Below are 14,834 nucleotides of genomic sequence, written 5' to 3' on the forward strand. Positions count from 1 at the left end.
AGTAATAATAACATTTCTGTGCCAAGGGCAGGCACAAGGTCCCAACATGTGTGTGTGTGTTTTAATAGCAGCACATTAAAATAGAGCGGCTTTCATTCTCAGTTCAGGACACGTAGGGCTTTTGTAACCACAGGGGCTTCAACAAAGAGAGCTGACGCAACGGCCTATCAAGCTTCAGCAGACTTGGATCTCCACAGGTGACATTACAGTCTTCACAAGCTGACGAGATTATGATGTGGTGCTCAAAGGAGCCGCGCTGCTTTTTCGTTGCAGGTGATTTTAGAACTCGAGTTTTGATTTCTTTTGGTTATTGTCAACTTTATTTTCTACCCTAGCAGTCGTGTGATGTAGCTCTTGAGCAACACTGCCTTTATATGGTAGCACAGGAAGTTCACATTTCCATTTCAGATTACACAAAACGCTAAAGAACACAATCAAAAACACACTGATGCTTTTGTACGTCTCAAAATGAAACTACGTGTGTGAAGAGAAGCCAGAACATTTTATTTTAGTATCACATTTTATCTCAGCTGTGGTGAACACATGCAGGAAGGTCAAGCAGAGTCAATCAGACACTGTGACGAACTCAACAGATTCCTTTTCACCTTAGTGATCTTAGGGTGGGTACAGCGGCTGTTTCCCGATGTTGCGTGCATCCATCCTCCGCCTTCAGCCAGCTGCAGCGGGAGGTGGGAATTTCCTCCTCCGGTACACTCCTGTCTCAGGGAGCACTTCTTTTCCTGGACGCACCAGCCGCATTCAAACCTGGGGTCCGCCTTCAGACACATCCCGCAGCTGTCCCGCAACGCCCTGCACTTGTACAGGTGGGCTGGTTGAGACAGAGAGAGACAGAATGTGTCCGATCAAACATTTCTACTACTCTCAGAATAAATAAAAGCATCATGGGAGGACGAGCCTTTAACTATCTGGCAGCACTACTGTGGGAGGCAGACACCACCTGCCTCCACCTTTAAAATCAGACTTTTATAAACATTTTGTAGTTATGGCTACGGCCACAGCTAGAGTAGGACTGACTAAGCCTGCATCACAGCTATGCTGCTATAGGCCTATGCTACTGGGACATACACATTGAACACGGATACAGCAGATACCTGCTATGATATGATGTTACAGGTGCAGGTAGAAATTCTAGAGTGTGAGGTTTCATAGAAAATGTCTGTGAATGCAGCACTTCTGCAAAGTGTTAAATAAATGCACCATTTTGAATTACAGCACTGTCATATGATCACATTTTTTTTCATCTTCCTGCTTAGGCTGTTTTATATTTCAACTTTAGGAAACCGTTTAAGTCTCCCATTGCCTTTTTTGAATCCTTTTTTTAAATGAAGAGAAAGTTTTGAAATTTGTTAATTCAAAAAAAAAAAAAAAAAAAAAAAACGAGGGTGGTAAGAAAATAAATAATAATAATCAGGAGCTTATGTGTCTGTGAGCCTGAGAGAATGAAGGGGAGCAGCATAAATGAATGTTAATCACCCACATAACACCTAAAACCTCCAGTAGGTGATTATTACCACTCGGAGGCTGTGTGACGATGAGAAAATAACTGTTTCTACAGATAAACAGAGGAGCAGAAAAAATGAACGAGCCACCTTGAGGGATATCACAGAAATTAATTCAACAGGTAATGTCTTCTAATGCCAATAGGGAATTGATAATTTGTTGTGTGTAAAAAACAAAAATCCCTAAACTCTGCAGAGTGGGAAAAAAGTCATTAAAAGTAAAGAATGAATAAATAAATAAATAGATAAATAAATAAATAAATGAAACCCTCAAAACACCTAAGAAGCTGGAGGAGAGGGAGATGAAAGAGAGCAGGGAGGAGGGGAAGGGAACATTTATTAATTTTTTTTTTTTTTTTTGGCTGCGCTTGTTAACAAAACAGCAACAAGGATTGTTATGAATTTAAAGATGGTGTGGCCCCGCGAGGCAGAGGCAGAATCAGAGAAACCAGATAGAGCCACTATAAGTGTGAGAGGTGGAGAAAAATGAATCAGTGAGCAGGAGGAAAGCAGCAAAAAACAAACAGAGGAGAGAGAGAGCCACGTGTAAAGGAGAGAGAGAGCCAAAAAAGTACCGGTAAAATCTCAGGTTCTACCAGTTTTGTTTTGTCATCCTGCTAATCGCCATCATAATTATCTCAGTGGATGCTACACTGCCAAAACCTGCAGGCAGGTTTGTTTGCCGTCACACCAGTTAAACAGATTTGAAATGAGGTGAAGTGGAAAAACAGAGAGAGGTATTAAACAAAAACAAAAAAACAAAAAATGACAGAGCACCAGAGCATGGAGGAATCTCCTCCCTCCCTCTACTCCTCCGCAGACAGAGAGAGCGGCCGGACTTCAAAGCAAGCCTCTTTCCTATCCATCTGCCTGCGTCGGCCCTCAGCTCGGCCTAATCTGATTAGGCACGGCTCAGCTTAAAAGTAGCGCGACGCTAATTAATCTGAACCAAATGAATGATTTAATTAACATTAACATCTCCTCTTTACACCGGGGCGAAGCTGGGCCAGCCGCGGAGCGGCTCTGCTTCAGACGGATAATACAGCTCCGATTCAGAAAGAGAAAGACAGGGATGGAGCTGGGAGGGATTAAGAGAGGATGGAGAGAGAAAAGGAGGAGAAAAGGAGGAGAGGCTCTTTATGAGATTTGTATGAGTGAGGACAGTTCTTTTTTAATGCATGTTTTTAAATGGTATTAGACTTTTAACGTTAAGAATTGCATTAAACATACAATTAAAAAGTGTGAAGCTTTAGCACATTATAATCTGAGGGGTCTGTCTTAGGCCTCAGATGAAGTCTGCCACCTAGACAGTAGCTTCCTCAGAGTCATAACAACACGGACATACACGTGTCAAGCTCACACAGACATGTAAGATCATTGAATTTCACACTCTCAGAGCTCAACACCAGGCTGTCACGAGCAAGCGCTCAGTGTGGCACACATGCCTGAGGCCTGTTTTCAAGAGTTATCCACATAACTTTGCCGTATATAACATCACATCGGGAATGTGTGAGGTTATATCACCAGATATGCCTGGATGTCATGTCTAGTCCCCATCAAAGCTTGTGTTCTTCAGACTGAAGAATGCCCTGATTGGCCAATCAGGATGAAGTATTCGACAGGTAAAACGAAAACCTTGTTCACCACAATCCCAAATGCTAAACTGAGAGCTAACAAATCTTAAACAGCAGGTTAGCTCGGGTGGTAATTCAGCCCAGCTGGAGATTATTCATGCAGTTAGCAAAATGGTTATTCCAGCTAACTACTTCCTAAGGATTTGGGACATGCAGGGTTATAGAAGACATACATTTCTATTAAAAGCATGCACTGTGACAGAGTCCAGTCATCACCTCACTTGTAAACAAATTCCCATTTTATGATGGCTAAACAGGAACTGTCACATATTACATGTTATGAGAAGTGGTAGGGAACGATTTGACTGTCATCATGCAATAAACAAATAAAAAACAATATTTTAATAATATAAATGTGCCACCAAAGCCAATATATTTTAATGCTGAGTATTTCCTAAATGTAATGTTCAGTTAAGTACTTATCTGATTAGAGGAAGTCATTAAATCTGAATTTCGAAAATTAAACATTATCAGACCCATCAACTTGATTACATTAAAAAAAGTGATTATTTACTTTGTTGTGACAACTACTATACCTCTCTGAACACAGGATGTTTAATCCACAGAGAAATTTCTCTCCTTTGAAGAGTGAATTAAAGAGTGAATTAGGTCATGACCAATAAGCAACTAATTTTCAAGCAATCGCGAAATGAAAATGAAAATGTCTGACATCCATCAAAATGAGGTCAGATACAGCACAAAGGGATGTGAGATTAAAATGTGCATGTGTGCTGTATTAGGATTGGGGGGGGGCAGAAAAAAGGAAGTAGGAAGGATTAGTTAATCTGACTGTACACATGCATTTTGGAGCAAAAGACTGTCTAGCACACTTGAGAGCAAGACTTTTTTATTATCTTGTGTAATGGGACGTCTAAAATCATTAGCCTCTACCACCCAATATATTACACTTGATAAAGAATTTGAATTGGTAATTGTTTTCCACTTCATGCACAAATAAGAGATTAAAAATAATAAATGCCATCCCTCCATGTCGCTTTATGTTTTTCTTTATCAGTGCCTTTATTCACATCTACCCCCCCCCCCCCCCACACACACACACACACACACATGCACACACCGCCCCCGCCATTACACAGTGCATTTATCAACCTGTCATCCACCCATCGCTCTTCCTCTTCATCCTTCCTTCTGCCTCCTGCTTCCCCTCCATTTGTTTATCTTCCTCTCCAACATTCATCCCTATTAATTTCTATGTTGGAGGTTTTGTTTGTTATCATCACCATCCATCAATCACTCCCTCTGCCCCTCTTTTATCCCAAAGACAAGAACAGTGTTGAAGATTGGCACACTTTCACCTCTCTCTCTCTCTCTCTCTCTCTCTTTGTCCCCTGATGGCTGTCAAAAATAAAATTACAGATTTCTTATGAAGGGGAAAAACTGCACACTGTGTTGTTGTTGTTGCTTTGCAGAAAAATCATTACAGGGAAATAAACAAGCCTGACTTTTTTTACCTTGAATGTTGAAGGGGTTGTCGATGACAAAGTGTCCATTCCACACCACGGAGAGGTCAACCGGCAGGTCACTGATGTCGCTGCCCTCGTAGTCATACTGAGACAGACAGAAAACACAGAAAGTAGTTTGTGAGAAATTTATAATGGGTCCGATGCAAATTGTATGATATATTGTTTCATTTGCATAGCAATTCACCCCGACTTTGCTCATTGCAGACAGCGATACGGCCCGAGAACACACATGCGTGCATAAATCCACATCCACCAAAACAGACATATTTCATAAATACACATAGAGAAATAACAGATGGGTTGCAGTTGAATGGGCATGGAGGAATGGAGACAGGGGGGGTGAGGCGATGAGGAGATGGAGGGAGGACAGTCTGACAAGAGGAAAATGGGGTGAGGGAAAGGAGAAGAAGTGGAAGTGGAGGACGATGAGGAGGAGGAGAAGGAGGAGGAGAGATGGTCAGAGAGGGGAAGAGAGCCAGAAATCGAACACTGTGGGATGTGTGTGAGGACCTTATTCATTTACACATGAGCTAAGTGGTGGGATGAGGCTGAGGGAGAGATAAGATACGGAGCAGTGTAAAGTGAAATTGGCATTTCCAATTTGCTCACTGACACACTGGATTTGGTAGATGGGGCTCGACCATTCCATATGGGCAATGGGCCTTGACACACACACACACACACACACACACACACACTTATGACTGTCTGAACTTTTCTCCACTCTACCCTGAAGTTGATCTGTTGTTGTTTTCCATACAAAGGTGGTTAAAGTCTAAAAAATAGTCAACAATTGCTTGTCATTGGGGTGGGATTGAGGTAACGCTATGTTGCTAAGCTAATCTAAGTAAATCAAACTCAGGCATTTATGTCAAATTTTAGTGTTAAACAGCCACCGACACTGAGAGGGAAAGGTATACGTTAAATTTTAATGTTATACACAGATGACATAGGACAAGCACGTCATTGTGTGAACCATCTGTCAATCACAGGCTAACAATAAACATCGTTTCTCACTGTGCTGCCAGTACTTCCTCACAGGATGCCGGCTGGTCTGAGGGACTGTTGTTTAGCCGCGAGCACATAGCTTCCAGCCAAGATGGATTGCCATGTAATCTCATGAATCTCACAAGAATCCAGCTGTCTCATAAAGTAACTGCATGTGTATTGATAAATCCATAGTGCAAGGCAGTAACAAATAACTTTTTTGGATCTATGTTTTTTCTTTTGCTGTGAAATAGAGATCTTTGAGGACACAAAGCAGAAACAAACAAGTGGAAAACTAAAAAAAAAAAAGCCACACTGTAAACAGCCACTGAAGATGGAATGTGGGAAGTCTGGATCTCTGCTGAGACATTAAGAAGATAGACCAAGGAAACCGCAGGATTCTGGGAGGTCAAGAGCTCCACAGAAGAAGGATTCAAAACACTCCTTCGCCACAAAGGAGAGGCCAAACGTATTCCCTTCCCACTAGTTCAGCGTGACCCTGATCCATCACGCATGAGGTAGGCTGTTGACTTTATTAGCATCACTATTACTTCCCACTGTCTGAAGGCCTGTGTACGGCAGTCCTGTGAAACCGCAGGAGCCACCCACCCACACACACACACTCACCTCCTTCTCTCTGCGGTGTGGCCCCCATTAAACTTTAAGGGTTTTCGACTTGTCCGCCGTCACCAAAACACTGGGTGAGTTTGTTCTCTTGTCAGTCCCTACCCACCCTGCTGCCCGCCACATCATGCTTTATTCATGCTGTCACATGGTTTAAAATGCTGACACAAACCGCACTGTGACACCGTGCCACCCAGTCACACTGAGCATCACCCACTGTCTAACTCGCTTCCTGGGGGACGCTCTGGAGTACCAGAGAAGTTGTAAGCTGATTTAATGCTGAAAAATAAGAAAGGAAAAGAAGAGAGTGAGGGAGGAGAGGGAGAGGGAGTGAAAAGCAGCGCAGGAGGGATTTTGGGGAGCTAAAATCACTTTAGAAATACCTTCTTTAACAACAGGTATCACATGGAACTTGCAAAAGGGAAAAAAAGCTGTAAGATCACAATTTATTCTTGTGCATTTTGCTGTAATAAAACAGTATGCTCCTGGCTGTGCGAAGCTAAGCACAGCATGCTAACAAGTTGATAGTGTCAATACATTAATGCTTACAGGGGATGCCTACCCTCTTAGGTTCCTCTAACATTTACTAAGGCCCTGTTTACGCTGGAGAAAGTCAATCCAGCTAGAGTAGGATTGTATCTGCATAGCCTTTAAACTGGATATGTTCTGACCTATTTTTAATAGCGCTCCACGCTCAATCCAGCTTAATTCGGCTTGTTTGTTGTCCTCCAAAACACTAGGTGGCGCCTCATAATATACAGTTAATTCATAGGACTGCGTGTGTGCATGCATCATGTGTTTTTATTGGTCCGATGTTCCTCATTTCGTTGTTTTTTCTGTTCAAAAAGCAGTTTATTCCTTTGTAGCCCTGTCGAAAATAAACTCGGGGCAAAGCTGCCATAGTTCGACGGTTGTTTACATACGGCTTTTGCACACGACCCTGACACTGTCCCTGTGAACTTCAAGTATCACGCTGCTAGCCGGATTCGCTAGCCAGATTTGCGTTCAGACCTGAGCCACATTTAAGCCAATCCGGATTTGCGTTGTTCAGACTAATTTCCGGATATATCCAGATACGGCCCGAATCCCGCTCTAGCCGGATTGATTTCCCCAGTGTGAACGGGGTCTAAGAAGCACTGTAAAGAGAAGCTGAGATCAATGCTTGGTTCACGCCAGAGGCAGAAACACTTCTGTTCAGCACCCATGATGATATGAAGTTTGGTTGTGTAGTCTATTTTACCGCAACTGGCAAAAATACACCTTAAGAGTTTATTATAAACTATTTAAATATGGTTACTGCTTAAATAAATGTGTACCCTTGCACATCAGGGAATTCACGTTCAAGTGCATCCTTTAAAAGTGGATGCTTTAATAATTAAACACGATGCTCTTGTCAGTCACTAGTCATTACGCTGACCTCTGAAATTTAAAAATTCATCTCTAATGAGATTTGGGCGGCACCTGATATTAGATGCCGGCGCCGTGCCACAGCTTAGCTTTCAGTTTACAAGGGCGTTTGCTTATTTACAAAAACTTCACACGCGATACTTTCTGAACAGTGTATTCTTATATTAACTCATGCTAAGGGGGCAGGGTTAGAATGTGCACACATTTTCAAAAAGCTGTGGCTCCTGTACCCCCTGAGGCCTCATATAAATCATACTTTTTGACTTAATGAGGAATGATTGCTGTCTTCTGTTTGTGATTATAAAGTTTCTTTGTATTTAATCATGTTTTGAATGTGTCAGCCATTCCGCTCTGGGTTGCACGTTTGGCCTCAGTGTTTAATTTTTCCCATTGCGTGCATTCTTCTGGTCTTCTGGTGGTTAGATGTTTGGATTTCTGGACTGCAGCATAATTGAATCATTGATTACAGCCACAGATGTTTACTGTAAGTAGTCAGGTATGGTTTGGTCCTATACAGAAACCTGATGATGACTTCTGGCTGGAAAGTGGTGACACCCCCGTGCAAAAACATTGTAACCCCTGTATAAAAGCTGCTCTTCCCCTACTGAGAGGCCCCACTGCTGGCCTGCCGTCCTGACTTTCCTCCCTCGAGTGCCCAGAGCTGCTGGAGATGAGTAATCAGACTCATTACAGAAGCCTCTGGCCAGCCACTTCATGTCGCTGCATGTAATTAATCTACCTGAGACAACTCATAGGGTACCCCCCCTCCCTCCCTCCCTCTAGGGAGAAGAGGAGAGGAGAAGAGAGGAGAGAGGAGAGGAGAGGAGAGGCCAAGGGTGTGAGCAGAAGAAGAGGACATGTTAGAGGAAAGTTGGGTGGATGCATGTGGAGGACAGCTAAAGAGCAGATAAGGGTACAGTGAGAGGAGTGGAATTAGGAGAAGTGTAGAGGGGATTAGCAGGGACATGAGGACAGCAACAAGAAGGCAAAAAAAGGAACAGAGGAGAGGCAATGAGAGCCGGTATGGGATGACAACTAGAGAACAGAGGAAAAAAGTGAAAGGGGGAGAGAAGAGCACAAGGACAGTAGTGGGAAAGAGAGTTTAACCACAGAGGAGATAAGGGGGGGAACAGAGAGGAGGAGGAGGGGCGACAAGAGGGGACAAGGGAGGGAGGCGAGGTGACAAGAGGAGAAAAAAAAGGAGAGGGAGGGGAGGAGGTGTAAAAAAGTACAAGGTGAGCACAAAGCCGTCCCTGGCCTCATTACAGTAACACACCAGCCTGGCTCAGGTTCATTCGTTATCTGCTCCCACACTCGTTTATTCTCTCGCTACATGAATCGTCTCCATGGATTGCATGTCTCCATGGATTGTATGAATAGATATGGCTGGCGTGTGTGTGTATGAGAGAGAAAGAGGGGGATTGTGTGTGTGTGTGTGTGAGCGTCTGAGGAACTGAAAAACTGCCGATGTTAACAAAACAGAGCAGCTGGCTGGTGGATGAGGGGGGGTGAGGGCAGGTAGAGGAATGGAGGTGTGTGTGTGTGTGTGTATGTGTGTGCGTCCATGTGCAGGTCACCCTCATGTAATTAGTCATGTTGAAGGATACCTGAGCATGTGTTAAAAATACACTCCTAGCGCACACACACTCACACAGAAATCCAGTCCCTGTTTCAGACTGTTTTACTTCAGTGTGCTTTAGTAAATAAACATTTTACATGTTTAACTCTTTTCAGCAGGTAAGATCTGTAACTGTAATGCTGACCTAATAACTTTTTAATTAACCAGCCAAAGAGCTCACAATAATTACAACAATTACATAAACTACAAAATCAAGATTTTTAATGGCAGGATACTTCAGATTGTTTAACACTGGGAAAACCACAATGTCTGAAATCGGTTCACCAGTGATGCATTTAACCATTGGTGACTTCTACCTTTGCCAACCACAAGTTTTTACCTTAAAATGCTCAATTTTATCAAAATCACAAACAATTTATTTTGATTGTTCTTATTTATTTTTACTTCTTTTAGGTTCTTATAATCTAATTTTAGGATATTAGGTCTTATTATTGATACATCTGTCATCTGTGAAGCCCTTTGAACTACACTAACCTGCACAAAAACTGCTATGTTAATAAAGTGTGTTTGATGAATGTGTGGAATTGTGGAAATTTCTTCATGTTTTTGTAACAACACATACTTTTAGTTATTATATTAAATAAAAAGTACAGTCACTGATGTGTAATACTGATATTTTAATTTCTTTATGTAAATAATCTAAACTTTCTTTAAGGCTGTCTGCACACAGTGGACCTCTATTGATTTAATGCAATGCGACAACATGACACTGGACTGGAAAAAAAGTGCTCCCAATAAACAGTATGAACAGCATGCTCATGAAAATGAGCAAAAGTCTAGACAACAGCGCACACACACAAACACACAGTCCTCCCAAATTTCAGTGTGCGTGCCAGATGCATGGACTTACAGTGGGACACACACACACTGCATTTGATATCCTATGTGTGTCAGTGTAATAAATCATGTAAAGCAGGTTGCTGGTTGTTGCTGATGCTACAGTCTCCGTCTGCTCCACATGATTAGGAAGAGGATCATGTGGAGAATCTCCATATGTCTGCTTCACGTTAGGCTTCCAAACCCCTGGGGAGGGTGCGTGCATGTGCGTGCACATGTGTGTGTTTGGCCATGAACAAAACAGTAGGTATTCCCAAAAGCTTGCATGCATCATATGTGTGTGTATGTGCCTGTGCACGCACCACAGTGTGTTTTCCTGCAAATATCCCAGCGTGCACCAATGCATACTGCCGGTCCCTTGTGTATTTGAGTATGCAAGTTCAATGTTTCAGTGTTTGGTAAAGGGGCTAAATAATGCACAAAGAGACAATAAGATTGAATGGATGAGTGTACATGTACTGCTGGCTAATTTTCTCTGTGATTTATTACCCTCTACTATCCCAGTCACAGCCAGCTGTGATACATATACACACACTTCCCTACTGAGGATACTGAATACAATAGTAGCTGGCGTGCAGGTTCTCAATCACAGATGGATCTTGTGTCTGTGTTATGGTTTAATTTCTATTCTGTCTGCACACATACTATCATAAAGGAAAGGCTGGGATAAAGTATCACACAAACGTTCATAATACTATAAAAAAGTTGCACTACACAATTAATAAAAATGTCAAATATATACTTTCAATAGGGGTCAGACATAGATATATTGTCCAGGAAGCAGACATTGGAGAGCAGGATGCAGGACAGCTATGTTTGATTATAGTCTAGCAGATTGTGTAGGCCTTCTGCTCCCTCGTACACCGCTGAAGCTGTCCTATTTCAGCCAATATTCCGGCGACAACAAGTATCGGAGCCCTGGTCCTGACATATCCTGGTAGAAGATTACTGTATAAGGCACTAAGCTTAATTTATTAACAACTGTATGTATTGGCCCTTATCAAGTGACACAGTGACAGAAAAGCATCTCCCCTTCTCCCACAAGTCACACCTCTCCATCAGCTTACCTAACGAGCCAGCACCAAACAGAACACAGTGTGGGTGAACACTGTGAAGCATTTAGCAGCTAAAGATGCAAATATTTTACTAAAGAGTTGGCTTAAACAATGTTTGCTAAATAAACTTTGCAATCTGTCAAAAGTGTGTGACTTCACAAAGTGGAAAAAGTCTTCCGTGCTGCCTTCGTTCTGTTTTTGTTTTTTTTCTTCACTGGGTCTGAGGCTGCATCTGCTGCATTAGTTAATATAGCCTCTTTTACACACCGTCTAAGTGAATAGATATATCTGAAAACTGAACATTGCACAGCTGAATAACTGTGTAACCAACCCCTTATTGTCCCAAATGTCCTTCCACCTTCTGCTGTTCTAGTTAATCTCAGCAGTTTCACTTTTTCACGGATCATGATTTCCTTTTCTTTTAGCATCACTTCCTCAAACGTGCGTTATCTTTTATATTCCAAATACATTCTCCCTCCATCTGTTTGTTTCCCCCTAGCCTGCTTGCAGAGCTTAGTCCCCCCCCTCTGCCTTCTTTTATTCTTCTCATTCTCTAGTCCCTCTTTCTACTTCCTCCATCATGCTCTTTGTTGCATCGTCATTGTCTGCTCCTAATTCCCTCACCTCCTCTTTGGCTTTCTCTTTGTGCTTCCTTCTTTTCCGTCTGCCAGGTGTGTGTGTGTGTGTTTGTGTGTGTTTGTGTCCATCACTCTACCACACCACTGCAATTCATCATCATTTTATCTACAGCTCCCTTAATTGGATCCTATCACAGTCCCACCTGACGAGTGAAACAGGCGGGGGGTGGAGAGGAAGGAGGCTCGCCTAACACCACATGGAAGTGGGCACACACACACACACTTTACACACTTCAACCTCCTATGTCTCGCTTCATCAACAGCTGCAAAGTTGTGTTGAGACCTGTATATCTGCTATTTTTCCAGACTCCTGCGGAGATAACATCATGATTTCTCAAAACATTAAAGTGCACCGAGGAATGAAGAAAAGCATGTGCATATGTGTGTGTGTGTGTGTGTTTCCGTTCATTTTTGCCAGAGAATCAGAGTTTTGCTGAGAAAGGCGTCTGTCCTCCAGCATCAGCAGCTCTCAGCAGTAGTAGCAGTGGTGTAGTAATGAATGTATTTGAGTGTATCCAACACAGGGGATGCAAACTGCACACTGTTATTTCCTGGAGTTTGTGTTGTGGAGTTATGGGATATAGAAAAAAAAATCTCAGCTGGAGTGCTGAAGCAGAACATTTGTCTATTGGCTGGAGCTGGCGGTGTAACGCCAATGGTGAAAGTCAGGACTCAAAGTAATTTAAGAATAAATGTGTCTGAACTTTAAATAAGTTATTCACATTCAACTTGATGTACAGCAATTACTATTTTTGAGGCTCGTTCTCTATTCAATAGGCTTTCAAGTAGTCGGGTCATTGACGATAAATCTGCAAAAAAAACAGTAATAACAACCCGAGCAGTCAAATCTAAAAAGAAAACTCACTTGCATGAAGCAATTACAGAGACACAAATTACCTTTCCAAAGCACAAAAGAACTGTAGGAGCCATCATTACGATCTGGATATCAACTTCAATAATAATATGCCCCCGGACTATTTGACTTTTTTTTGTGTGTGTCACAGACCAACATCAGAGGCAGAAAGACTTCCAGGATTAGAGTGTTGAAGTTCAATCTTTCCCTTTGTAGGGGAGAAAGTGTGCGACTGGAGTAGAGTTCAAAAACAGCAAGGGGTCGCAAAGCAGCAATGTGTTTTCAGAGCCTGTCGGTGGTGGTGCAGAAGTCAGTGAAATGACCCCGGAGCACCTGACAAGGGTGTGACAGGAGGGAAAAAAGGTACCCGCGTGAGGCTGACAGATCTGCACATTTGCCCCAGCTGCCTTTAAAAATGTGAGGACGCACTATTGGAGCTACGACTGTAAGCGAGCTGCGGTGTGCGCCTTGCATGTTAATCGTATGTCTCGTTAAGTTAAGTCGTAATTGGTGTCATTAAAGATCCTCCCCCCCTCTGCCTCATGGCCTGATTGGAGGTGAGGAAATTAACATTGCAGAAATGGTCGCTCCCTATTAACGATGACAGGTTGACTGAAGCCTAAGAGGCAGGAATCAGCAGAGAGGGGCTTTCAGCAGTCAGTCCCTGTGGCCACATATGTCTGACTTTAAACTGCTCCAGCATGCCGGCCCAACCATGTAACCAACCATCTGTAAAGCCTCCTAATGGTGACACAAGTGTAAGCTGCTGTACTTATTTCATTCTCACCATGGTCTTCTGACACTGTATGCTGGTGCTGTTGAACCTCAGAGCTGGGACGTTGTGCGTGTTGCCCTGGATGTGGAAGATGCACTCGTAGTTTCTCTGTCCTGACTGAGGCTGCGGCAAGTTCTGAGCCAGCAGGGTGATGGGCCTCATGACTCCAGCGGGGATGTAGATCTGGGTGGAGGGAAGGATCTGAGGACACTCCTGGAGAGAAGAAAAAGAAAGAATAAAGAGAATGAGAAATGAAAGACAGGAGGAGATCTCAGTGGTATGCGAGAATGGGAGCACATAATGTTCCGGACAAGCTGCTGAAAAGCCAGAGTGAGAGAAAGACATACATCCACAGAATACAAGATACAATAAAAGTCATTTTTATTCTGCTTATCGAGTCATAATTAGAAGCATTTTGGTGGTATGGTTGAACAGAAGTCCCTTATGTCCATCATTATGAGTCCTTTTCATTTTCTTTACAAGAGCCTCCAATCACACTGAGTTCTAGCATCCTTTGTTCTGAAAAACACCTACAAATTAAAGCATTAACTCTTCCCTTATTTGTGAAACAATGCTAAATGTGGCTGTAACAAAAAGAATGTGCCATTTTGGGATAAAACCATGCACATATTAACAAGGCTTGTTAGGCATGTTTTTTTTTTTTTTTTTGCCTAAAAGAATCCACCAAAGGATATTTTAGTTCTTTCTGCATAACCCCCCCCCCCCCTCAAAAAAAAGAGCCTGAGGCAGTGTCTCTTAGGAACACAGCAGACAGTGCTAACACTGTAAAGCAGCTACAGCCTAACGGATTAGATGAGGGGTCAGTGCTTCTTGAATCAATAAATATTTGGCTAGAACAGTAGTTTGGTACCATGTTAATTGAAGCAAATTAAAATGTCTTTCAGCTGCAGTCCATGTTATATCAGCGCACGTGCCCTCCGACTGTTTGTATCTTCTTAAATGAATGAGATAGTTACATCTTATTCATGTGTCAGGGTTACTTCATTTACTTCTTACCTCAGTCAGCATGCTGGTTTTACAACAAAGCTCACAGCTACTTTCAAGGGAGCACTGAACCTTTTTAGTGTTAGTATATTGGAGTGATTTAACTGATGAAGTATTCTTTTAAAATGCTAAAAAATATTGCCTGTTGTAAATAATATTAAGTCCTCCTTAATAAGCTGCACCTTGTTAATGCATACTCAGAAGTGTAAGTGCCTTAGCGATACCATAAAGTCTGTAATTAATGCTGAACCAGTCGTATCCACCAACGTGTGTTTGATATTCATCTGGAGATGCAGTAATCATAAAAAGCCATACAAACAGCAAACTAGAATTAAATCACATTCCACTTTAAGCACCATCAAGCAAACCATAATTT

At 42.4% G+C, this 14,834-nt stretch overlaps 1 protein-coding gene across 1 annotated transcript in view; it reads right to left on the minus strand.

Annotated features, from left to right (window-relative positions):
- plxna1a (plexin A1a) overlaps positions 1-14,834 on the minus strand; it is a 194,522-nt gene that overhangs the window by 51,116 nt on the left and 128,572 nt on the right. The window contains exons 10-12 of the mRNA XM_028409537.1: positions 13,466-13,666; positions 4,627-4,723; positions 606-829 (exon numbers count right to left, since the gene is read on the minus strand). Coding sequence (XP_028265338.1) covers positions 606-829; positions 4,627-4,723; positions 13,466-13,666 — 522 coding nt within the window. The remainder of the gene's footprint in view (positions 1-605; positions 830-4,626; positions 4,724-13,465; positions 13,667-14,834) is intronic.

Source organism: Parambassis ranga, chromosome 7, assembly GCF_900634625.1.
Source record: "Parambassis ranga chromosome 7, fParRan2.1, whole genome shotgun sequence".
NCBI classification, from domain to species: domain Eukaryota; kingdom Metazoa; phylum Chordata; class Actinopteri; family Ambassidae; genus Parambassis; species Parambassis ranga.